At 37.5% G+C, this 25,953-nt stretch overlaps 1 protein-coding gene across 1 annotated transcript in view; it reads left to right on the forward strand.

Moving 5' to 3' along the window:
* CTDP1 (CTD phosphatase subunit 1) overlaps positions 1 to 25,953 on the forward strand; it is a 116,671-nt gene that overhangs the window by 70,196 nt on the left and 20,522 nt on the right. The window contains 2 exon segments of the mRNA XM_040072808.2: positions 9,838 to 9,882; positions 9,884 to 10,020. Of these exon segments, the coding sequence (XP_039928742.1) occupies positions 9,838 to 9,882; positions 9,884 to 10,020 (182 nt within the window).

The raw sequence follows: 25,953 nt of genomic DNA on the forward strand, positions 1-25,953 counted from the left end.
TGAATGCTTAAAGGTTTAATGGTTAATTGCCTGTCCTGGTAGAAAAAGGTATGCTGTATTAAACATCTTGTCTAGAGCTCTCCCAAGATCCAAACTAGTTTGTGTTTTCGTTAAAAATATGGACCCTTTTAAACTCATAACAATTCATTTAATGATGGTGATGAGAGTTCAGCAGCTGTCAACAACAGCATGAGAGTTTAAAAAAGACAAAGGTGGACAATTCCCAAAGATGTGGGATGATGGGGCAGGAGGCAGCACACAAGAATTGCAACAAGGATCACTTTCACTCTATATAATGAAAAACCTTCTTACCTCAAGGGTAATCAAACTTTGGAAGAGGTTTACAGGAGTAGTCCTAGAACTCCATATTTGAAGATATTTTAAATGCTCCTGTACAAAGCCTGGAGTAACTTTATAGAACTCATCTGACTGCAAGCAAGGAGCCGGACAAGATGTCCAGTCAGAAGTCCCTTCCAACTTAAATTATTCTGTGATTCTAGGTGTTTGCAGACTAACACTCTCAGATGTCCCATAAGGTGTTTTTCACAGAAAGGATGGGCTAATAGAGATTGAAAAAGCAAGATTAATATTTTGCATAGAGGAAGTGCTGAGCACTCAAATGGTTTCCATTTCCTTCAAGATTGCAGGTATTAAGCATGTTTATTAATCAAATCCTGTGATTTTTCAGTAAGGCAACTGATACTGAAGAAGATGCCAGTTCATGACTGAGTATATAAATGTACAGCTTTTTCTGACCAGCTTTAGTTTCAGCAGGATGCATTTTAATTTACATGTAGTCATCCAGGACATACAAGTCAATCTCTAAATGAATTATATGTGAAAGAAATCTCATTCAAGCTTTTTCCTAAGGTTTGGTAATATTCCTTAAACTGTTTAGAGCAATTGTTTCTCAATCGACCAAAGTAGATATAATAACACTGCCAGATTTGATATTTTAACATGAAGCATGCCTTTATCAAAATCGAGATAGGATAAAGGTAGTTCTCAGTGTATGTAAATTTAAATAGAGGAAGAGTACTTCTTCTGTTTAATCATGAACAAGACTGGTCATTTCTGATGTTTCTGATTCATCGCCTGCTCCAGTGAGCCGGTGCTAATTGTGGTAGAGAACAGTGAATTCTGCATTTGTACTGTTTGAGGTAAAGGGATATTGGACACTTGCATAAATGCATTGTGTGACTCTAAAAATTGGGTCAGAAATTTAAAAGGAGAAAAAAGCACTCTAATGCTAGAGAAAAAAAAACCAGATGAAACAGAATGTGAAAGACAAGTTTTTCTGAGGTTACTCAGAAAAACTGACTGAGTTACATCACACATTCTCCCTTAAATTTTATGTACTGAGGGACAACTTAACCTAATTCAGACAGCTTGTCCTTCTAGTGACATCTTTGTATAAGAAATTTTTTTGTTTCAAAGTGACTTAAATTCAGCCCAAATCTCTTAATACAGACTGTATCTATTGTAGGAAAGTTTAATTGTTCACAGGTATTATGCCCTAATGTTGCCTCTAAAAAGTATGCTGAAATACTTGCTAGCTTTGTTGAAGACATGGGTGCTAATATCTTGCTCCTCAGTTAACTGTACCTAAATATTCGGATAGTAGGAATAAACATTAAAAAAGCTTTTCAGTTCATTGAGGAAAAAAGTGAAATGAAAAGTTTTCATATACAGAAGAAAAAATTAAGATCAAACCTAAGTTAAAAATTATTAGACTTTTCCATATTTGGAAAAAGATTTGTGATGTCAAACTAAGTGGACTCTTTTTTGTGCAGTAAGGTCATGTTGCAAGCCTCAGTTGCATATAGCTATGAGAGTGACCTGAAAAGTCATTTGCTGCCGAGGAGGCAGTGTTCTGTTCCCCATGTCAGTAGGGATTGCTTCCCTGCAAAGAGCCCCGGGACAAACCTTGACCAACTCCTTGCTTTTTTGCCTTACCTAAGGCCAGAACTTTTCATAAATAATGGTCAGTAATAGATTAAAAACACATTCTTTCTCTGAAGGGTAGCTGTAGATCTTGCTCTTACTTACTGGCCTTTAACTTACATTGTTGGAGCCTTTTCTGGAATTTTGGCATGGGTATTTGCAACAGTCTAAATTGAAGAATCGTTGCATTTAGCAGCCACAGAGCTCTCATGTGTGCCAGGGTGTCATTGTTTGAGAAATGCTGATACCAAAGGAACAGAAGGCTCCATACTTGCTGCCTCCAGTGGGCTCGGGATGTCTCTCTTCTCCATCCCAGCCATAAGCTAATGGGCAGGGAAGGTGGATTTGAAATGCTGTTCTTGTTTTTGAGTGGTTCCCATTGAGTCTATCCTCCTGGATAGGTGAACAGCTGTATTCTGGCCACAGGCATTGGGTTTTGGGGTTTTTTTTATCTTAGACTTCACCCTCTGAAAAAAAATACAAAGAAGATTTACAGGCCTATTGCTATTTAATGATTCTTTGGCAGAGGATTTCTTTTGAAACCAATAAAGGAAAGGAAGATTAGCGTTATGGATGGCTTTATAATTGGAAAAATCCATAGCTTCCAGGCTCCAGTGATGTCCCTGACTCAGGAGAGCTTTAGAGAAATGATTGTATTATCTCCCTTGAGACATTTTCTCTTTAGAGTTTTGAATTAAAAAATTGTTGTGAATATTAAAATCAGTAACTTCTAGTCCATGTGAATTTAATTTAAATTTCACAAATTAGTAGTTAGGAATGGGCTTTTACCGCTTTCCAGCATCAGTGAAGTGTTACAAATTTAATGAAAGAAAGCAATTTTCATTATACTGATAAAGGGAGGATCATATAATGGTTTTGATTGGAAGGGACTTTGGCCAACTTGTTCCAGCCCCCCTGCCATGGCTCTTAGATCATCTTGTTCCAACTTCCCTACCATGGCCAGGAACACTTTCCACTAGATCGGGTTGTGCTGAGCCACATCGAGCCTGGCCTTGAACACTACCAGGGATATGGCATCCACAGCTTCTCTGGGCTGTTCCAGTGGTTCACCATACTCACAGGGAGGAATTCCTCATGATATCTAATCTAAATCTGTCCTCTTTCAGCTGAAAGCCATTCCCCCTTGTTCCATAATAAAGTGTATGTTTTAGAAGGACTTTGAAATCCTTACGTCAGCGCTTGAGGCACCCTAATTATCAAGGAAGGATTGTATCTTGTTTCTTTTAGCAGTTTCATGTATTTTTTCTAGGCATCTTAAGAATGTTTATGAGGTTTCCACTCAAATCTAGACATTGCTCTCAAGGTGGAAAATTCAAAGTTTTAGATGGCATTCTTTGAAGAATCAATCTCATTCAATCATAAGCAGGGATACAGGATTGTTACTAGTGTTGCTTCTTAATAACAATATTGGTATGCAATCTCTAAGTGATGTTTTATTTCATTCTAGTCAAAGTATTAACTGCAGTAGTAAAGCTCAAGTATAGTGAATTGTGCAGCTGTAGTTGCAGTTATCTTACCTTTTCATTTGCAGAGGTGAAGTGGTCAGATTATCAGAAGCAGTGGGTTTCAGGTTTTTCCCTTCAGATCTGCCTTTTAGAAGCACAGTCTATTGCCCAGGGTTGGAATTGAAACTTGTGATGGCATTGTAGCCAGTCTGTCAGCAGCGTTGGAAGCTCCAGCTATTGGGGCTACCCTGCCAATTCACTTCCCGTCAGGATTCCAGTGCAGCCTCCAGAGAATTACGGTGGGACTCCTTGTGAGTAAGTTCTACATGGTGTTTTTATATTGCTGGTTTTCAAACTGCAGCATAGCAACTATACTCAGCATCGAGCCAAGGCTTTTTCTTCTCATGTAACTGCCTTTCATCCTGAAACTTGAAGGTTATTACCATGAGCTGCTCATATTTCTATGTGCAGTTTGATAACAGTAAGTGAAAATAATTCTAGACCACAAATGCCAGGAAGCACAAGTTACAGGTTTAGTTTTGCTCTCATTCTGAAGGCCTGACTTTGAATATAACTCAGAAATCTGTTTACTGCCTAAACTAAAAAAAGCTACCCATGGCTAAAGCCTCTTCACAGAGGAAAAAGGCAATCACCTCTCACTCAAAAATATACCATTAAGTATTTAGAAAAGCAATATGTATTTTAAATTACACTTTTTGAGTATGAAGATCTCTTCTTCTGGGACTTCAGTTGCTGATGAACAAAACAGTAATGTCTTTATTTCAATTAATACTTCCCTATTACAAAAAAATCAGTAAAATGTTGTAATGTTTCTTTAATTGCAAATGAAGAAACTACTGGTAAATATCATTGGGGGTGTCTTTCTTGAAAGGTAGATACAAAAAGTGTTTATGAATATAAATACAGTAAGTGATAAAAAATACAAAGAAAAACACATCCCTTATTTTGAAACTGTTTGGATATTCTGAAAGCTTGTCACAAAACTGTTTTACACCATTAAAACCAGATTCTTTGTTGAATTTACTCACAGTAAATAACTGCTGATCTGTGGTCATTAATACAAACTCTCTTGTCTTCAGGTATTTTTTCTTACTCTAGGAAAGGTTTGCTTTGTTTTGGAATTTCAATTGAACTCTGTCTTTAAGTATACTACTGTATTTCGTTACACTTTGATTTTGCTTTTTTGCTGTTTGGCTTCACTAGACATTAAGAATATTTTATAAATGTATTGTTGAACTCAGCCTTTTTTGTCAAGGGTACAATGTAACATACATATGTATAAACTAGATTAATACTGTATTCAGAAGATCGCATTCAAATAGGCAGCTATCACAGAAACTTTACTCTGCCATATAAAGCTGCATAATTAGCACCTGATCTTGCTTAAGTTTGACATATGGGTAACATCTGTATTATGCTGTTTAGCACAGTGCCCAGTAGGATTTGAAATTAGGAGGACTGCCCATGAAAGTTAAGTGACCCACCACTTCATTTTTTGCCTCCTACTCGTGTGGGGCTTTGTCAGTCCTGTCATGGCCTCTCACTCTTCTTTGCCAAACTGCATTTCTTTTATGTCGAGCAGTTAAAGCTTTCCAAGTCAATTGCACAAATATCATTTCTGTCCTTCTCTTTATAAACCTTTCCTTGCTTTACCAAATACCTGGTGTACACTTTGGGGAGCTTGAGGAAAGAGGACAAGCATTTGTGATTGTGCCACAGCAACGATTTGTCAAGTGATTGTGTGCACTGTGTAGAGAGCACTGCTGGATGACCTCTTGTAAACTGGGTTATGGGATTATAACTGTACCTGCTTTAGGGTTATCAGTGCTGTATTAATTCCTGCAAATTACTTTATAGTGTGGAGTTAATAAACTTTTACAGTATTATTTACATTTATTTTGCCACAGGCGGAACAGTTTTCACACCTCTGCCCTGGAAGGTTTGGAAGTTCAGTGCACAGCCCCAGGAAGATGGAGCCACCACTCTTTCTAGTTTGATTTACAATCTAATACCACCATTCACTGTTAATTTCACATGCTCTGAAGTGCTGCTTAGTTTGTAGTTTTCAATGTACCTTTTCCTACCTCCTCTTGGTCTTCTCATTTTGCTGCTCTTTTAAAGTTTCTAGTAGTCAGCTGATTTCTGTAATGTACTAAAAAGCAATAGTTTGTGACAAAGTAGAAGGGAATGTTGGAAGGGGAGCCAGGGGTAAAGATTATAGGATCATTTTAGAGTTATTTTTTTACTTTATATACCATGAGGGGAATATAAGGTACATATTGAAGCATTTTGACACATTCAGATGGCAGACTATATTAGTTTTTGTTAGTTCTTACTAAAATAAAATGCATTCAACACAATCTCAAGTAAATGGTCAGAACACATAGGTTTTATGCTGAAATGGAGTTGGATTTTAGCTGTACTTACTGTCAATACCAATTGCTTACATTGCTTACAATGAACAGTCATTTTTTTGGCAGTAGAAATAGAACTAAAGAACTCCTTGTAAATACTGGGTGTTTTTTTCTATTTCTCCCTCTGCTGGCTTGAGAGCAAAACCAGCAAGAGACTACAAATCAGAAAAAAAACCAATTTAATAGGAGGAAAAAGGGTAAAATAAAATAAATGCAGTAGTACAAAAGATCACTGACAGAGTCAGAATACAGCCTGATACCCTGTGGTGGTGGTAGCAGTCTAGATGAAGTGGTCTTGTTGAAGCAGTGTTCCTGCAGAAAGGTCTGGTAGCTCTTGTCCTCTGGGAATCCAGCGGGTACGGCTGCCTGTGTTGTTCCAAATCCCACATTATATCCAGGTGGGAATTCTTGGCTCCTCCCCCTGGGTGGAGCATCTTACGATGGGATGGCATCATTCTATGAGTCTTGCAATGGGTCCTTGATTGCCTTTTAAACAGAAATAGCTCCTGGAGGGAGTTATCTATGAGTCATGCAGCAGGGCATTGATGGGCCATTAATAGAAGATAGTGTGGAGGGAGGGAGCAAGGGAAACAGTGCACAACTTAGTTTCAACTGCTCATGTAGATGGTGATAGAATACATACTTTGGGCACCTCTTACATTGTAACCTAGGACACTCCCTTACCTTACAGATCAGTTGGAGCAAGTCTTTTGGGGAAGACCAGTGGGGAGGGCCAGAAATGCATGTAACCTCTCTTTAGTGCTGGACCACAACATTTATTGCTGTTTATCAAACCTATTCTTTTTGTGGAATTTTATCTGTATTTCCAGAAGTAATGTTTCAGACGATTGTACCACTTCTAAAAGATCTTTTAAGTAGTTGCAAGTGTTGTAGTGTTGGTTGTCTAAGGTAGCTTCTCAGTTCCGTTAAAACTAAAATCCTAAAGTACCTGCTAGTTGAAAAACAAGAAATAAAGTTTAGTCAGAGCTCCTTTTTGTTTTTAAATATGTAATTTGCATTACTGTGTAGATAGTTGTTACTTCCAAAAAATGTCTCATGATAGTGCTCTGTCATATCCATAAAGCTGTATCAAAACATTGCCTGTATCTTAACTACAGGAAAAATTGAAGTTGCACATAGCAGTTTGGTTTTGGTGTTTTTCTTGGAGTCTTGATGCATTTTGAATGTGTAAAATCAACTACTGGAGTGAAAACACTTTCTGCTATCTGGTTATTTAGTACTATGGGAGGCTTTAACTTTCCTTTTAGCAAAGCTTTGGGTACTTTTCAGCTCTTAATCGAAGAATGAGACTAAAAATCTCATTGCTTTTTGGTCTTTATACTTTCCATGAGTGTATGCCCTGCTCCTCCTAAATGAGAAAAAAAATTGATTTGTCACATGAGGACCTTTACAGGCTTTTATAATTGAGCGTTTAAAAGGGTTGTCAGGCTTTTGATTCTCTTGCTGAATTGAACAACTTCGTCATTTTCAAGGGATCAATAATTTTCTTTTTTCAATGTTAATGATTGTTGCGGGGTTATAAAAGTCTGTATCAAAGATAGCTGCTGTGGGTGTTAAAGCAGTAAGCATCCCTTCACTGTACCTTATCATATTTGGTATTATCTGGCATTTTCTTCTGAAGTGTTGTATGTTCCATTTATATTAATCATATAAAATCCAATCACATAAGCTGAAGCCATAGTAGGTACTTGGTACATTTGTATCTGTCATGTTCTGAATCATATTAAAAGTTCCTTCTGTTGTGAGAACTTTATTATTTTTATTCAAAGTTAGTGATAAGTATAGATAGATAGTTTGTGTTCTAATGTTAATGAAGTTTTTTTTGCCTATTAACATGTTCAAGTGTCATGGGCTGAAATGTCACTGCCTCAAAGAAAATATGGACTGTTTTTCATTTCTTTTGAGAATTGTGGAAGATGAAGATGTAATACTTATGTTTTTCAGCACATTTGCAATTTAACTAATAATTTACAGGAATCCATGTTTTGGGTGCCTTTTTAGTTAGAGATTTGTAGGGACCATGCCACATCATTTTCATGTGCAAGGTTTTTCTAAATTTTATATATTTCTGTGATTTATGCATGCATTTTATATGGTCTTTCAGAGAAATTACATACATACATACAACTAATTCTGGTAATTCTAATATTAAATGGCATGTCAGACTTCAAACAAATAATGTTATCATTGTACAGGATGAAAGAAAAACAGACATGACAATAACTAGACTGCTAGTCTGTCAAAACTGTTCACACAAAGTAGATTTTAAAATACGCTCAAACTTCAGTTTGAGAAAAGCATCTGTAATACTGAATGTCTATCAGCCTAACTTTATCCTTTGAAAACCTTAATACATTTTGTCGTGAGAACATACTTTTAAACATAAGACATTCTGGAAAAGTACTGCTTTTGGAATGAAGGACTGTAATTTTAAATGTTCACGACTTGCAGGAGAGGAGTTGTTAGAGCTGTGGATCTGTGCTGTCAATTACTGGCCATGTCAGCTACCTGGAGTGTCTTCTACCAAAGCCATACAGGCAGAGTCTTCCTGCCATCACATCCCAACTGTAACACTTAAAACACTTGAGACTTTCACTGACTTCTCTACATACAGAAAAATCCCCATCTTATGTACTTCACATTCTTTTCCTTGGTTCACTTTTGGCTTATCTCTAGCAGGGCTTTCAGTCTGCCTGACCCTTAATTTCATTCCATGATTCTTATGTGCCGTTCATATGACAACTGCTCACAGGAAAAACATTTTTGGACTAATGCGATTTGATTTGACACAGCAATTACTACAGTTTTTACCTGAAAGTGCCATCTGGATTTAGATGCACTAAACTGGTTTGCAGTTCCTTTTAATGAGCTAAACAAAAATTAAAGGTCCATTTGTGAATTACCAGATATAAGTGACTTTCTTATACCTTTCTTTAGTTTTTGGGATTATTCATGTAAAAGCAGCAGATAAAGAGCATAAAACCTTTTAGTCCATTTTCATATGGAGATACTCTTCTTTATAAAGCAGAAGTGAATTAGTGAGAAGAAACAGTAGTAGTGAAGTGTATTTTAATTTATGTTGAAATAAGCTGCTTCTAGGAAAAATTCTTAAATATCTGTAGAGAAATGCTCACATATGGCTTATTTCCATCTCTTCCACCATTCACAAAAACTGAGAGACTGGGGGATCTTCACCTATGTTTTCTTACTTTTTCATCTCTTTCTGAAGGTTGAAAGCTAAGTCATAGGGGATATAACCTTTTGAACCTCAGTAGGGTTGGCTCATGGGTATGATTTGCATTTAATGATGGTTTTTAGCAGATCCTGACTTGTCGCAGCAAATTCATTGGTTTTTAGACAATTATCAAATCCAATGGTAACAAGACTAAAGGATAAACAATTATTTAACAAAATATGTAATCCTTTTGATAGATTTGTCTTTATTAATTGGCACAGTCAGACAGTTGGATTAAAATGAGATTTGTACATTCTGTTTCATTCATACTGTATTATTTAGAAATATACTTCTTTATAGTTACATGTGTTTCAAGGAATACCTGTAAATATAAGAATTCTTACTAGAGTTTTAAATACGCCTTGCTCAGGTGATTCTGTATGTTACAAAAATATAGAATGAATCTAGTAGAAAAGATGCATCAGTATGTTACGGTAGTATAAATCATCTATCCCTTTAATTTCAGAAGACAGCACTCTTATAATAGTTTCTTGTGTGACTATCATATATGTGAGTATATCTACCTTAAGCTAAGCATAGAATAAATATACTACATTTGAATAAAATGTTGCTAGAGTTCCTACAGAAGCTGTGTTGAAGACATTGGGGTTAAATTTAAATTTTGACAGAGAAGGCCAAGGAAACCTGAAGCATATTCTTAATGATTTTTGAAGAGTGTTCCAATAATACAGAGTACTCTGGTGGAAGATAAACTGACTCCTCCACTCTTTGGCAGGTGGATGACATTTTAGGAGAAGGGAGTGACGAAAGTGATACTGAAAAAAAAAAAGGCTGAAGCGGAAGGTGAAAAACCTCAGACTGGTGCAACAGAGACTCTAGGGAGCAAGGCAGATCAGAGACCTGCATCATCATCATCATCATCATCAAGTGAAAGAAGTTTAACAGGCAGTGTACCCAGGTATGAATTTTTCAAATACAAGAAGTGTTAATGATATTTCATTGTGTTTGTGCAAATCAGCATGCTTTCTTACAATCTGGTATTTGCAATCTGATGTTAAACTATGTGTAGACAAGTTTTTCTTGTAAGTCTGTGAAGCTGTCATGCTTATCTCTGCAATGTTTTGGGGTTTATTTAAGGAAGTGGTCTCTAGTAAATGTCTTATTGAGAACCAGTTCAGAAAGAACTGTAGACAACTGAACTGCACTTCTTTTAAAGTTGTCTCAGTCCTATGTCAGATATAGAACCATGTCCTCTACAGTGTCACTTTAAGTAAAATAAAGCATGGTTTGCAAAGCTATGCTTTTTTCATCCTGAATTTTTGAGATAGTTTTATATCAGTCATTCATAACAATGAGGTTTTTGGGATACTTTTCTACTTAGAAAGAAATTTAAACTTGCTAATCTGAGTGCTTATGTTAAATATGTTAATGAATGGGTTTTAATTTGCAGCCTGTTCATAGTTTTTAAGCTTAAAAATTTAGAGCAAGCAATATAAGGTTTTAATTAGGAATTGAAGGGGTCATCATCCAGTACTACAGGGTGCTGAAAGTGCAAACATGACTCACATCTGTGTTGTACTTCCTTTCTGCTCTCTAACCAAACTCTGTTCCCAAACATAAGACTTTAGGCTCTAACACATTTTCCTTAATGAGGATAATATTAGTAGTAGGTCTTAAGCAACTGACTTACATTGTTTTATTTTTTCTGAGCTTTGTTCTAGCATGCAAAGAAAGTATGAGAGTAACTGCAAAAACTGCCACAGAATGTGGTATATAAATGTTTATGGAGAGCTTTTGGTTTGGGTAATAATGTTGCTGTGTGTTGGGTTTATTGGAGAAAGAGCGATGGAGGAAGCTTGCATGGCCTTTTAGTTTATCATGGGTGTTTCTAATCACTGAACTTCTTTAGAAAAAAGTCAAAGTTATGAGAATTCAATTTGTCTCAAATGGGTAGAAGAAAAATTTTCTCCTAAATGAAGCTTGGAAGAGGAAAGGCAAGCAAATGATGAATGCTTTAGAACACAGCTTGAAGCAGCAAGGCATGGTCATGGCATGTCACTGTTAAGCCATCCTATTACTGTGATGTTTCAGTGTGTGGAAGACATACCAGTTTCTGAAATCCAAAAGGAAGAAAGAGTCACATTAAGGAATATTGCTAAAAAGTGTTCCCCAAGTATGGTGTAAAAATATAGAGTAAGTGCATTTGTAGTTAAGCTTTATTCTATATACAAGAAGGTTTTCAAGTAAGCTTGGCAATACTTCTTCACTCAGAAACTATATAGACATAGTAGTGTTCTTGCTGGGATAAAGATTTGAGCAGCTTCTTAAGTAACTTTTCTATTTTCGACCTTTCCACCTCTTAAGAGTTTTCTTGTCAGTTTGCTAAATTACATTCAGGATTGAGCTTGAATGACATGCTGGAAAACATACAGAAAGCGCTGGTTCAGAATCTGACCCAATGTCTACTAGGCAGGAAATTTCTGCTTGATAAGAAAGGAGCCCATAATTCCAATTACATTTTAAGTCCAAAGCTCTAAATTGATGTTTTAATGTTCAGTCAGTTGTATATGCTAAAGAGATACTGTATAAGAGGGGTAATGTAAGAACAGTCTCTGAAAAACAGAAGTTGATCAAGAAACAGTCCAGATATGATCCAGTGCTCCTATGATCTGGTGCAGTTCAATCCTACTAGAGATGAGGCCTACAGAGACTATAAGTTTCTGCTGCTCCTCTCCACCTTTCCAGTAGTTACTGCCACTGGAACCATAGCACTTACAAAAAAAATCTAGCACTTACATTTAATGTTAGTCTTCTGTCTTGAAACTTACAGAATACCTTGATCATTTCTCTGATTGCTGCCACTTCTGAAATTCTCAAGCATGGAGAGGAAAAAAAAAAAATCTTTGAGAAAATTGATAGCTCTTACTGGAGGGGAGATGCAACCTTTCTTTACTAATCCATTGCTAATTCATAATCAAGGAAAATTGAGCTCAGAGCCTCAGAAACCTCTCAGCTATCTTTTCTAGATTTTCTGCATACTGCCCATTTACTAGAATTTTAAAAGGAACAGTGATATTTTAATTCTTAAGTGTTTTCTTTCAAATATTATAGTTCTTCCTTACAACACTATCATGGATTGGCACAGTTTTATTTTCTAGTTATAGAGAAATGTGGAATGTTTTTCTCTGCCAGGACCTTAGTGTTGCTTTATAGGGGGAGGATGGGGACCTATCGGAAAGCTAGCCAAGATATTGGCAGCTAGTTTGACCAATAAGCACGCTAATGCGACTTAGGGATGGACATTTAAAACTCTCATCTCCAGCAGATCACTCTCTTGCTTACAAATCAGCCATGGGGTCATATCATGGGTGGCAGGAGGGCCTGGGTCAGGCCCTGCTGCCCTCTGGGCGGCCGGGCCGGGTCTGGCTGGGCCTCCAAGAGCCACTGCCTGCACGGGGAGCAGCCTGGGCCAACTGAGCCCCTTTCCCCTGCTGCTGGCGGGGGAGAGGGGAAGCTGCAGCTCGGCAATGCTGGCCACATGCCTGGAGCCACAAGAGAAGAGAGGCTAAGCTATAGCCCGGCTTAATTGCCGCTGGCAGCAGAGAAAGAAAGCCTGCAGCTTTATAACAACTGCGAGCTGATGAGACTGAGGGGTGGAAAAGAAAAAAGAAAAGCCTCCCCCACTGGCACAGCTTTGCATTTCTTCAGCTGTGCAGCCCGGGGCCTGCACATGGCCCTTGCAGGCCCGGGCAGATTTAACCCTTTCCTAGCAACATGGAGCTTTAAAAGCACAACTCTTCCTTGAGAGAGAGAGAAGAAAGAAAACAGAGGGTATGTAGGACAGACAACACATGAAGTCAGTGAATTAGAAGTGAAAGAACTAATAATATTGGAATAAGATTGAAGAAGTGGGCATTTTTAACTGGACTTCTCTGGGGTAAATTATGGAGAAATGAACTGTTCTTTGTAGCATCTTAGCATTGCTGGGGAGAATGCTAATTCTGATCAAAATTGAGGACTGATGTGATTGAGATTTAATTGAGAACTTTAAAGCCCCCACTCCTGGGTCAAAATGAGGTCTCAGCCTTTGAGACAAAGATGATTTTAGACTAGAAGAAGTATTCGTAAACAGTACCGCAGATATGCAGAGAAGCCTCACTAATAGAACACCATAGTCTGCAAAAACTTTGGGCGGTTGCAGATATGTGCCAATAAAAGCAATAGATTATTGTGTCTTGTAGCAAATGGCTCCATAAAAAAAAAAAAAAACAGAGAGACTCTTCTCCTAAAGTAATGAATGATTATGTTTAAATAGTGAAACTGACTAAAAATCACAAGTTGTGTCCTTCTATGTTGTTTAATAAGAAAGTTAATAGTTTGTAAGGGGAGGGAAGACTGTTTTAAAGTTTCATTCTGTTTTAGTTTAAGTTTTCCTTTTCTCAACTCTTTTTTTTTCCCCATTTTTAAATGTGTGTTAATAAAAATATTTTGTTCATTTTTAAGCTTAAGCCTGCTTTACTTTTTCTCCTAATCTTTCCCTCCTACAGAAAAGGGATAAATACTAAAACCTCCACATTAATTGGTGTTTCTGCCCAGTTTTATTAAATTAAAACCATTACAAACAGCCACTCTTTTAGAAGGCAGAAATTATAGTTTTCCTTTCTTTCTTACTGACAGAAAAGACTGCTGCAAACTCCAGTGGAAAATTTTGTTGGTGACATCTTTTATTCCAGTTGAACAAGTATATTCATTGTCACTGTAACTTTGTTTCAGTTCCCAGTCTTGAGACTTTCTACTTTGAGAGTCTTGGGACCTAAGTTTTTTTACAGCTCACTGCTTCCCAAGCTGTCAGACTCAGATGTTTATAGTCTGGGATATTTTTCAAAAACAATTTCAATGACAAACCATTCAAAACATACTAAGGAACTATCTGGTACATGGTCAATTCTTCTTGGAAGTACCCTTAATGGCCACCAGCACATCTCAAATATGGCTGACAAAACAATTGTAGAAATTCAACCATTTTGCCAAAGAATGATGGTTCGTCTGTTTTCTTACCAACTTTCTTAGCAACTAATTGCATTGTTTCACTAGTAAAGTTATAATGTTACTACACTGAACAGTCTTCCAAAATTCCTTTCTGGATGATGTGAGTATGCTGTTGATTTGATTTTCACATATAGAAAAGCTGAAGATCTAAATTTAGAAATACTGGTGATTTAAAGTCATCATTCCCTGCCTCCTGGATCATTTGTTGCATCAGCATAGCTCACTTAATCATCAAGCAATCTGTCTGTTAAACAGCTTCTGTGTAAGGTCACCCTAGAAAAAAAAATACATTGTGTGAAGTTACTTTTAAGAACTAAATCTTTTATTATCTCCTTTCCCATAGAATAGATTTTATTTAAGGGGACACTCAGTGATGTCTAACTGCAGAAGGAAAGGGGATCAAAATTTCTGTGTGTGGTCAATGCTTGGATGTTCAAGAAAAGATTAACCTTAAGTCCAGAGTGAACAAATCCTAAACAATTGCTTGCATTTGCAGGTAATTGGAAAGTGATTTTTGCCTGAATAAAATTGAGATTCATTTTGCTCTCATTGATAGAGCTTCTCCCACGTAATTGTTTCAAACTTGTAATCTGAATTCTGTCATGTGTAGTTACTCTAAACTGCTTACATTTCTGGAGCCATTAGAGTTTTGCCATGCATAATAGTGAGGTCCTTTTGGAAATCTCTTGTTCAGACTCCCTCAGTAAGAACCAGAGTTCGTTACTGGAATTGACCAGAACTAGAGGATCGGTTCAGTTAATTTCTAAAACTGCACTGTGGTTTTGACTGTGGGCCTGCCATGGGATTACAGAGGAGCATGTCTCATTTTAAAGACTGTTCCTCACAGCTTATTCCATTTATCTTTCTGCATCTATTTGCAGAGGCAGCACTTCCATTAAGTGTTGGTGAATGAGGTTGAATCTTGCCACTTGTTCAGGGGCTTTACAATCTCTGCATAGAATTAAGATTGCTGGAAAACTACGGAAAGCAAATGCAGCCCTTTTATTGATTTTGGCAATGAGATATTGAATCCCAAATCAATCAAAGTTTGTTTGATGAGAGCAGTAGCTCATTGTTGTTCCTTGATGTAATTTGGTAAATAAATGCAGTTTTCCTACTTGAATGCATTTAATGAGCATCTCACTCTATTTTAGACAGATCCAATATGTCTCCTTAACAAAGCAGGAAACCCACTCAGCCTTTAAAGAGAAAGTATAGGGAGAGAAAAAAAAACAGACCTAAACTCTGCAAAATTAGAGATCCTTGGCTGGCAACTATCTCCTCTCCCAGTTGTGGGAAAGGCTGATTTGCTCTAAGAATTTGCACTGATAGGTGGCATTTGTCAGTTTGAGGGTGCTTCCCTGGAAATACTTTTCTTAAGGTAAAGAAGTTAAGGAAGCTCAACATAGATGATGTGATGGCTCCAATTTTATTGATTATTACACTTACAAAGTTTCAAATTGTTTGAATCTGTTTCAGAAAACAGCCCAAATTCGTCTCCCATGATTAATTTCCTGTAAATTCAGTCTAATTCAGCATTCTAAATTAAACATCTGGGAGAAGAAAGCATCCTTCAGGTAATAAGACAATGTGATGAATATTTTTTTACATTTCCAAATTCTGACTGATTTTTTGCAAGGTGTCCTAGGGTAACTTTATGATGCCTGTATCCCCAATCGTCTGTTCTGTTTGTGCTGTATATTGAGTCCTGTGCCTTTAAGACTGGTTCTAAGAGCAAGGAGAAGCGCGGAGTTTGTTTTGAGAAAACTACCTGACTCCTCCACATTCTTCTGCGGATGGCGTGTCCGGCGGAGGCTTGGAGAGACTGCAGGACAGAGATTTTTTTTTCTTTGCTTTTAGTTAGTTTCAGCTAGCTAGGGCAGAGAATTTCCCTGGACTGTTTTTTTTCCTTTTTCTTGGAACTGTTTAAACCTGCTCTGGACTGAAAACCCAGGGGAGCACTGGGGGCTGCACCTGCGGCCCACCGGGGCCTGGACCTCGGCATTTTCCAGCAGCGCCGGAGGGACTGGGACTGGAGACGCTGAGAGAGAGAGCCGAGCTACACTCACGGCAAGGACTTTCTCAGTTTGCCATCTCACTTCAGAAGGAGAGGTTTTATTGTTTCATACTATTCATTCTTTATACTTGTATGCACTTCATTTGTTTAGTAAAATAGTTTTTTTCCACTTTTCTCCAAAGAGGGTTTTGGTTTTTTTTTCCGGACCGGTTGGAGGGAGGGGCCACGTGGGTTTGCTTCCTTAGAGGGATCCTATACAGGGGTTTTCTCCCAAATTTGTCCCAAACCAGGACAAAGGTTATTTCAAGTACTTTTTAATTGAATTCAAAACTTGCTTATATGAGTAATACAACACCTGGACTAGCCAGCATGTTCCAAGTCTGTACAGTATTCTTGTGATGAGTTAAAATGGCTGTTCAGAGGGGCATTTTGAGGTGTTAAGAGCTGAAACTTTCACCAACTTCATTTTTCCCAAAACTAGTTACTGTATTCAACCTCCAAAGCAGAAGTTTTCCTTGATTCCTTTGGGTACTTCTTTTCCCTTGGCATAACAATTGTTCTCATAGTTACTGCAAGCTGAGAGTTTGTTTAAATGACTCAATTTCCTTTACATTTTTAACTGTTTGGAAGTAAACAGACTTTTTGATGTAGTCCATATAAGCAATAAAAAAATTACTGCAGTTTCAGTGAGGTTTTTTGTTGGGTTTGTTTTTTTTTTTTCTCAGAAGCAATGGTGAAACACTCCAGACTGAAATCTAGGATCAGCTTCTAAAGAGAAGTGCTTCTGTTGGCAGCACATCTTGCTGTTTTCACATGGGCTGGCTGTTCTGCAAAATTTTAATGTCATTCCTGTTTGGAAGTGATTTTGATGTTGACTCTAAAATGGAAGAGGATTCTGGGCATGCAAAGCATAATTTGCTTCTGTACTTCTATATTAAAAATAAGTTTTCATATAGGAATGTTTTTATTTGAAAGATCTCTTGTTACCCAAAATTTCTATGTGAGAAAATCAATACTGAGGTAATAACAGCTTTTATTTTCAAGTATGAGTAGTCCCAAGTACTCTACCCTCTGCTACATTGAATCAACAACTTACTTTCAGTTTGCCAGCTAGAAAATTGTAGATCTGGGTTGTTGAGGATTGAATAAATGGAAACAAATGCTGGATCTCAGTTGACAGTTTATGTATCAAAGGTGTGCCTTTTTCAGGCCCTCTTGAAAATTGTCCAAATGTCCTGAAAAGCAGGAGTCCTTCAGTTTGTAGTCTTTATCTGATAGCGTTAGGATCTGATTACTGGCCACCTTCAGAGCTTCATTAGGGTTACTTTAGGCAACTGAGGTGCATTCCATCCTCATTTTACCACATTCTTTAAGTCATTAAGATACTGGTGTTTTTACAGTTGGTACTTTTGTTTCCAGTGCTCTGTTTCGGTTGACTCTCAGCTTTTTGTCTCACATATTTGTGGTAAAATTGACCTTTCCTAGTTTGTATTTCTGAACCAATCATTCTTTCCCCTCCTCTCCTCAGAGAAAAAGTAGTTTGGAGAGATAGTTGGTTTTGCATCTGTTACGTTAAATTTCACCCGTTAGTCCTTGTCTCAAAGAACAAAAGATGGTTTTAAGAGCAAGCTGTGCCAGGGATGTTTGTACTTGAAAAGTGTAGTTACAGGCCCTGCTTTGTTTCATTTGAATAGCTTTTTTTTCATGAAAAGTAGATTTGATTGAAGTGAAGTAGTGTCTGAGCTCTTAAGTGATTCCTTCCCTATAGGAATTTTTTTCATAAACCTTCAGTGAATACTGGGGAGTTATTCTGAGTATGTCTTTACTCATTGATCTGTGGAGCTGTAGGTGAAACCTGAAAATTAAGGGTTTTTTAAATCAGGAAAGTTCAACAGTGTTATAGTGTTATTGCAGATATCTAAAGAAGTCACTGACAAACTTGACTTTTCCAATATCATATTGGATACATGTTATAATTATCAGTGGAGAATTTAAAAATGCGGTAGGAGGAATTAGGAATTGGGAACTGGAAATGTTACTATTCAGACTGTGTCTGTGTGCCAACATGTTTTTGTTTATCACCCCAGTTATGATCTTTAGATCCCTTTTTTGTTAAAGATGCAAGTCATATCACTTGGCTATAAACACACTTCTAAAAAAAGTAATTCTTATTCTGTGGCCTCACAAATACTATATATAATGAGTAGAGCTTCATTTGCAAGTGAAGTAATGTAGTTTGCTGTGACAGGCTTTCCTTTGAAGGAGTATTTGAAGACTTTTACAAGAGAGAACACAAGCATTCAGATGTCTATGACAAGTGCAAGTCCTGTAACATTGCCACTAGAAGACAGATTTTTCTTCTCATTGAGGTTAAGCATCATTGGGTTTTCTTATAAAATGCTGAGTTACTTTGTAATTAATTTAAAACTATTACAGAATATAGTTTTTAAGCTCTCTGATAAGAGAAACTGCCTGCTTTTTTTTTTTTCCTTCTTCTTCTTGTTAGAGCAGGATGGGGGATCCAGCATGACTTCTGCCTTGAGGAAGCTGTCAGCTGCAGGCAGTGCTTGTCTGTGTATTTCCTCAGATGGAAGGTCTGGGCAAAGAGTTGGGGTTTTTCCACCATGTGAAATAATTTTTTAAGAGGAAAACTACATGTGTCTTATGTCTGAAGCAACCAGAACAACTGTGAGGCCTGTTTGTTACTCATGGCTCAAAATGCAAGTTACCATGCTGGCCACTTGCTACTCTGGTGTCTCCTCATATGAGCAAGTTACCAGCCATCTTATGTTCGAGAGCAGAATTGTGAGCAAGTCACATAATCAAGTGAGGGGAAAGGAGTGCTTCCTGTGGAGAGGGAATGCAGAATTCTACTTTCTTTTTCAGCTTAATATACCAGTGTTTTTCCGCTGGTGAGATACCTACCTTCTAAAACAGCCGTGAAGCAGTTTATCTGGATCTTAATATCTGCTCTCCAGTGAGGTTTGCCAGGTTCAATGTACAGGGTTAACACTATGAAGGATCCCTAACTCCTTAGGTGCCTTGCAGCTGGTCAGACAGTATTCAGTCTTTAGCTATTCATAGAGTACTGTTCACTTCTCTTTAAAGTCTGCTTTTGATCTGGAGGTTTTTTCTTCTCTGAGCAGAAAGGAGTACAAGGAACGCACAGATTTGGTCAAAGTCACAAGGGATTCTCTCATTAGGTCTACATTTCAGGTCATTTAAGGTTTTAAATATGTTCCATTCTGTTTCAAAGCTACTTCACTGATTGTCTTTCCTTAACATTTCAAGGACTCTTTTCAAATTTAAGATTGAGTCATGTGACTCTTTTAGACACAAAATTTGAAATAATAGCATTTGCAAAATGGCAGTAATATTTTACTCAGTTACTGTGTCTGAACTGGCTAATATATCTTTGTTGGATGCATTGCAGGAGTTTGCTCAGATGCATGTTGCTGGATGCTTCTTAAATAGCTTTTCACAAAGGATTCAAAATTCCATTGCCATTAAAGGATTATACCAAATTTGCTCTGCTTTTTTCTATATAATCTTGCTAGGAAGCCTTTATGAATGGAAAGGTCTCTGTAGGTTTTTCTGTGCTAAAAATGTGATTTTCAAGGTTTTTTTTCTGAATATTAAATTTAATTGTCTGCATTCTGCTATAATGAATGCCCTGTAAAACTAGAGCTTGTGTTTTTTCCTCCCTCTAAAAATATATGAGTCATGTTAAACCTGGAAGATTAAATAATATGGAAATAATTGGGTTGAAAAATGCATGTATGTGAGTTATTTTATGGTTTTATGGCATTGGCATCAGGAGAAGGTGAAGATGTAGATGTTCTACATCTTTGTAGATCCACAGTAGGGTAGAATGATGCTGGAAGTTACTGGTGGGGTAGGTGTGCTCTAAGGAATATAAATGTGCAATTTTCAATACGCTATTTTATTTGAAAGTAGAGAGGACAAAAATGTCTGACATGCCTAACTAAATTGATAGTTTAGGGGTCTATTATATTCTTGCTTAAAAACAAAGAAAACATAATTAATTTCTACAAAGAAAATGGTATCTGGGAGATCTGCCGAAAGACAGAACGCTGTTATGGAGGTTGGCACTACTTTTTAAAAAAATTGAATGCAATTCTCAAATGCAAGTTAAAAAAAAACCTCAGAGTTGGTGAAAAATATTTTTATTCTTCATTTGATATTCTATCTGATAGAGTGAACTGTTCCTTTTGGGGATTTTTGAGATAAAATCTGTGTCAATTTGTTAGGTTTTTAAAGAGAAATTATCTTTCCATTAATATCTTAAACTTCCACATCCAGTCTGTGTGTCCTTCACTTTTACATTTTGGGTTTAATTTTCTTCTGCTGTGCTACTGTGGTAGAGAAACTTTTTATTTTATTCTTCATTTAAATGAATTAAGCTTTATGATCTCATATAGAAAAATTCACATGGACAAGTCTAAAAGCTTAAAAATCATCCAGTATAGTTCAGGAAACAATTAGCAGAAGTGTAAAATAAATGGATATATTATTTATTTCAGATTTCCTCAGAGTTAAATCAAAGAGGAAGCTATAGGATGTTTATTGGCAGATGTTTGAAAGCAGTTGTGAGAGTGGAGTTTCTGTGTACAAAGTACTCAGCCAAGAAGCAAATGGTAGCAGTGAGGGTCGTTGGTACTTGAAGGTTGCACCTCCATTAGTGTTTCAGCCCAGGTGAGGAGTGTGCCTTTGAAGCAATGCGTTGATGTGGCTCCCGAAGGGAACTCAGGGTTCATCATTTCCTTTAGATCAGTGTAAGCTGGGGTTTCACTCCAAGAGCTTGCTGTGGGCCAGCCACTTAGGCACCTTCAATCCAGAAAATGGAGCTGATAGCTCATCCAGAGTAAAACCCTATTTCTGCCTTAATCAGCTGTAAGGCCCACATGTATGAATGGTGAGTGTATTGTCTCAGTGCATACAGTATCAATAGGACAAAAGTTTAAAAGTCCCTGGCATTACTCTGTTGGATTCCTTTTTTTTATCTCTTTTGGTAGTTTATCTAGACAGTGAACACAGTTTTGCTGTTATTTCTTGGTCATTTAGACTGGACATCTCAATACACTATTTTAAAATTTCAAGTGGTTAAATTACTTAAATTATAAGCATGACACTGATAAATGGTAAAAACAGCTGTATAAGCAAATGAATGCATGTCTCAGTTTCTTTAATGAAAGCACTTAAGTAGATGAGTCATTCCTATCTTCAGGCTTGCTAATGATTTTAATGGCCCAAAGTTTCAAGCTGTTACCAAAAATATACCTGCTACAGCTTCAGTTAAGTTGCAGACTAAACTGCAGTTCTGTTTCTGGCTGCTGATTAGTCTTGTTGGTAAACAGTGTGCAGTTGTCAAGAAAACTAAGAAAAATATCTGAGAAAAGGAATCTGAATATTCAGTATGTAGGGGAAAGATGTCGTTGCAGTTTGCCTCCTTTTTTTTCAGAGAAGTCTTTTTCACTTTCAGAGAAGTGCAGTTTTACAGTTAGCTTTACTCCTATAATGTTGTCTGTAACACTCTGCTGTCACCCAGTTACATTGAAAAATTACAAGTTATATTGGAAAGTCTTCTCTTGTCTGCATATATAAATTGCATTTGCAACCTGCAAGACTTAGAAGTGAAAAGCTGCAATTAAAAATCCTTTCTTCTGCTTAAGATGCTTACCTAGTGTCTTGGTTTGAAAAGACCGGTATCTGCTAGGGAGAGGCGGGCCCTCTCTAGGAATGGGGAATTCCAATCCCTTCCCTCTAAGTTATTATAATTTAGAAGATTAAAAAGGCTTTTCAGTCAGAGCTATGGGGAAAGGAATAACAGTCCTTTACTAGTAAATATAACAGGACAAACAAACAACAACAGCAATAATAATAATAATAAACAGAACCATGAACCCCAAGGGGCTTTGTCTCACAAGCCCTGGGCAGTCTGATCTCTTGGGACCCTGAGAGCACCAAGCTGAAATGGTGGAAAAAATCCGGGGCTGATGGCTGGAAATGGTGGGCTGTCCTGGCAGGCAGGAAGGTGGTTGTGTCCCAGCAGGCAAAGTGAGCAGTGCTGAAGAAGCCGCGACGGCTGGACCAGGGCTGACCCAGCTCCAGCAGGGCAGGCGAAGAGCTCCGAATTCCTGGGCACTTCAGCAGATGATAGAATTCCCAGGACTGGACCCTCCATCAACAGTGGACTCCTCACGCAGCCAGCAGTTGCCTGACCGTCCTCTCCCAAACTGAGAGCAGAAGAAAACCACCCTTAGCTCCTGGAGCCCCCGAGCCTTTTCCTCCCCCTCAAACTAAGGGAGCTACTTCTTTTGTGTGGGTCAAATATGCTTTAAGGATCAGTATTTAGTCTCTTAGCAACTTATGGGGGGGAAAAATTCTATAGGAAAACTTAACCCCCAACACCTAGTAAAGCAAGCAGCCCAACAGCTTAATTATCTGTTGTTACCCTGGTTTTTCTGAGCCTTTTGATTTTCTTAAATGGAGTCAGATCTTTTTAGTTATTGTACAATATTAAGAGCAGTTTTCTACCTTTTCCCACAGATGTAACATAAACAGATCCTTTGTTTTTCTTTCTCTGTCCTTTGTTTGCATATTTCTAACCTGAAAACAATTGTAACTGACAGTTGGTTTAGCCACTTGGCTGAGGGGTGAAAAACCCCAGAAGCCAATCTTCTGCTAGACCCACAAATGTATAAAAAGTAAGAAATAAACAAAGAGGCTCTCTCTCTGCCCTGTCTCAGCTTTGAGGTGGACGGAGAAACCTCTGCTCTGCAATACCTCTTGTCTGCGTGTGGCTGCTTTGTGTGTCTCGATGATGATCTGTAATGTGTACAAACATTTTCTTACACACTCAGGGAAGAGCCTAACAGGCAATTTGTACTATCGTCAACTTTAGATACATGGGCTGCTGCTGCATTGAGAAAATCAGAAAATTGTGTGTGATTCATGTATTCACTCTGTTCTCAGCAGAGTGTCAGTCATGAATTACCACAATCTTGGTGTTTTCAATGGTCATGTTGTGTGTTCTTGCTTGATACTGTGCTTTATCCACATACAGAAACATATTCACAAAACGTTCAGATGAACTGAAGGAAATTGTAGAAAGCAAGCCTCTGGGATTCTATAATAGAGTTCTTTCCAGAAACCTTGAGTAGCCCCTGAGAAGATTTTCCTTTTGCAGAAGTTTGCAAATAACCCTCTTCCCAATTTCATGAGACAGATGACAGTCTGGAAACTTCCAGCCACAGGAAGGTATTCCTATTTTCTGGTTTTTTCCACTGTTTTCTGGTATCATGAGTTGTCCAAGGAGATTTCAAATTTTCTGCAGATTTGCAGAGATAGATCACTTAAAGTCTTGTATTTATAGAGTATAGCCTGGGTTTGTTCGGCTCTGGTCCTTTTTTCTCTGAGAGTTAATGCATCAAGTATGTAAAACACTAGTGATTGATTATGACCACCGCAGCTGCACCTGGGAAGCAATGGATTGGGTTTGAGGCAACGGAGAACAAAAATGATGGGAAAAGTAGATCTCATTATAGCAAATCTGCCCATCTCTCTGTTCTGTTACGGGGATGGTAGAAGCAGGACCAGCATATTGATGGGTTTCTTTCTAAAAGTTTTGGAATATATTTGGGTGTCAGATGGGGAGAACAGACAAGAGTAATGGAGTGCCAGATGTTTCCTCAAGTTCTGGCCCTCAGATGGATGCCCGGGTTCTCAGCACTGGAAGCAGCTCCCGTAACAGAGAAGATGAGTAATTTCATATCTCTGCACGCCTAATCTAGCATTTGTTCTGAATCAAGTTCTTCGCCTGATCGTGACTTTCCAGTGTTTGATGACTTCTTTGGTGTTTGAGAAGCATGAAATGCTTGTATAAGACATGAATTCTCAAAAAAGCTAGAGAGGCAAGGTGATTATGCTGCAGTTTTTAATATCTCTAAGGTTAAAGCCTCTCTGGATAACCTGTGCCAGTGCTTATCATCATCACAGTGAGAAACTGTTCCCTGATGTTTAGTGGGAACTTGTGTATTTCAATTTGTGCCTGTTGCCTCTTGTCCTGTCACTGGACACGCCTGAGAAGAACCTGACTCCAGTTTCTTTACACTGTCCATTCAGGATTTTGTACACGTTCATTAGATCCACACTCCACTCCTACATAAAGAGTGTCTGAAGATCTTGAGACACAGAACCAAAGGCCTTAGTGAAATACCCTCTGCTTTTTCCCTCATTTACCAAGCCAGTAATTTCATTTATGGCAAAGTCATCACTGCTGCTTTCTTGCTGCTTTGGTGCACCCTTTCTGTGAATGGTACAACCTTTTCAGGGATAATGGGATGATTGCATTTTTTTTTTTTTAAGATATGTTTTTCAGTGGCTCCCAGTCTGGAGGAAAAGAAGTTTCTGAATCACACTATTTGAATGTCTTAAGAGTTTAGGTACAGGAGTGCCTGGCTTCGATACTCTGTCAGTTACTCCTGCTGGTAGCATTTTACAGCTCTGTAATTGGTTAGACTTCCCATTTTCTGAAGCCAGTCTTCTAAATGAATGTGCCATAGTATCTTTCTATAAATAAAAATGTGAATGAATAATTCCCATGGGCTGGCTGAGGCTTTTATACTCCCTGAATTCCTGAATGCTTATTCAACATAATCTCTCTTCTTTTTCTTAGGCTTCAAAACATTGTCATCTGTTTCCATTACATAAGAGCTTTTAAATAATCTTAAGATTTCTGAAAAGACAATTCATAAAACCCTATCTTGATTTTAAAAGGAGATTGTGAAGTCTATTATGCCCTTCAGATGGCTTCCTTTTAGAAATCAAAGTTCTTACTGCATATGTGTAAATTTATGTATGTCTCGATTGTTGTTCCTGACTCGGGATCATAAAATATGATAAGACGGAATCTGAAACTCATAATTTTTCAGGCAGCAGGGACAAAAAGCTGTGTTCCACTAACAAAAAAATTCAAATTTCAATCTCTGTAAAAAGAAATTTTAAGTGATTGCTGTCTCATATATGTATTGAAGATAAAGCATTTTAAAAGCAGTAGTTTTCATACTGGAAGTTATATATATTGATATAAAGAGATCAGCTTTTAATGATATAAATAGTCATAGCTTCTTTTTATCTTAGAAGTTATTTATAAAAATTGATAAGGGGATGGAAACGGGCAACTCTCCCCAAAACTTAGACTTCAGTTCTGAGGGATAAGCCTGTGTGCAATGGAAAGATCTCTGCAGTTCAACCTGGACAGTTTTGCACTAAAGACTCATCAATGAATCTTGTAGGAAAATGACTGTGTATTCTTATCATAATTTTGTTTGCTTACCTGGAATATAGTGTTGTTTATTTTTTGTGTGCCTATCTAATGCTTTAGAAAAATATTATTAATATTATTAAAATTAGGACATTTAAGAAAGGTATGATGTGTGATTAAGCAAGCTTTGTGCTTGCAGCTTCGTTTGGGAAGCATGCATTGTTTTAGTTTTCTTTACTCTCATTCTTGATGGTGACATTTAAGAGATTAAAGAAGAATGTGGACAGCCTGTAGCCTTACGTTTCTTTAGAAATTGTATTCTGTGAGGGGAATTAAACCTATAACAAATTCTTCATAGATGCCTTACAGAATACTAAGAAGAAATTACCTTTCCCTACTGCACATTTATGCCTACTGAAGTATAACATCATGTTTCAGATGAAGTTACTTAGGATTTATTTGACAAATGGGAGAAATGTGTAGATTTCACTAATCTTTAAAAGTGAAGCAGCAAAAAGAATATTGGTCACTAGAGAGGA

Source organism: Hirundo rustica, chromosome 1, assembly GCF_015227805.2.
Source record: "Hirundo rustica isolate bHirRus1 chromosome 1, bHirRus1.pri.v3, whole genome shotgun sequence".
NCBI lineage: Eukaryota > Metazoa > Chordata > Aves > Passeriformes > Hirundinidae > Hirundo > Hirundo rustica.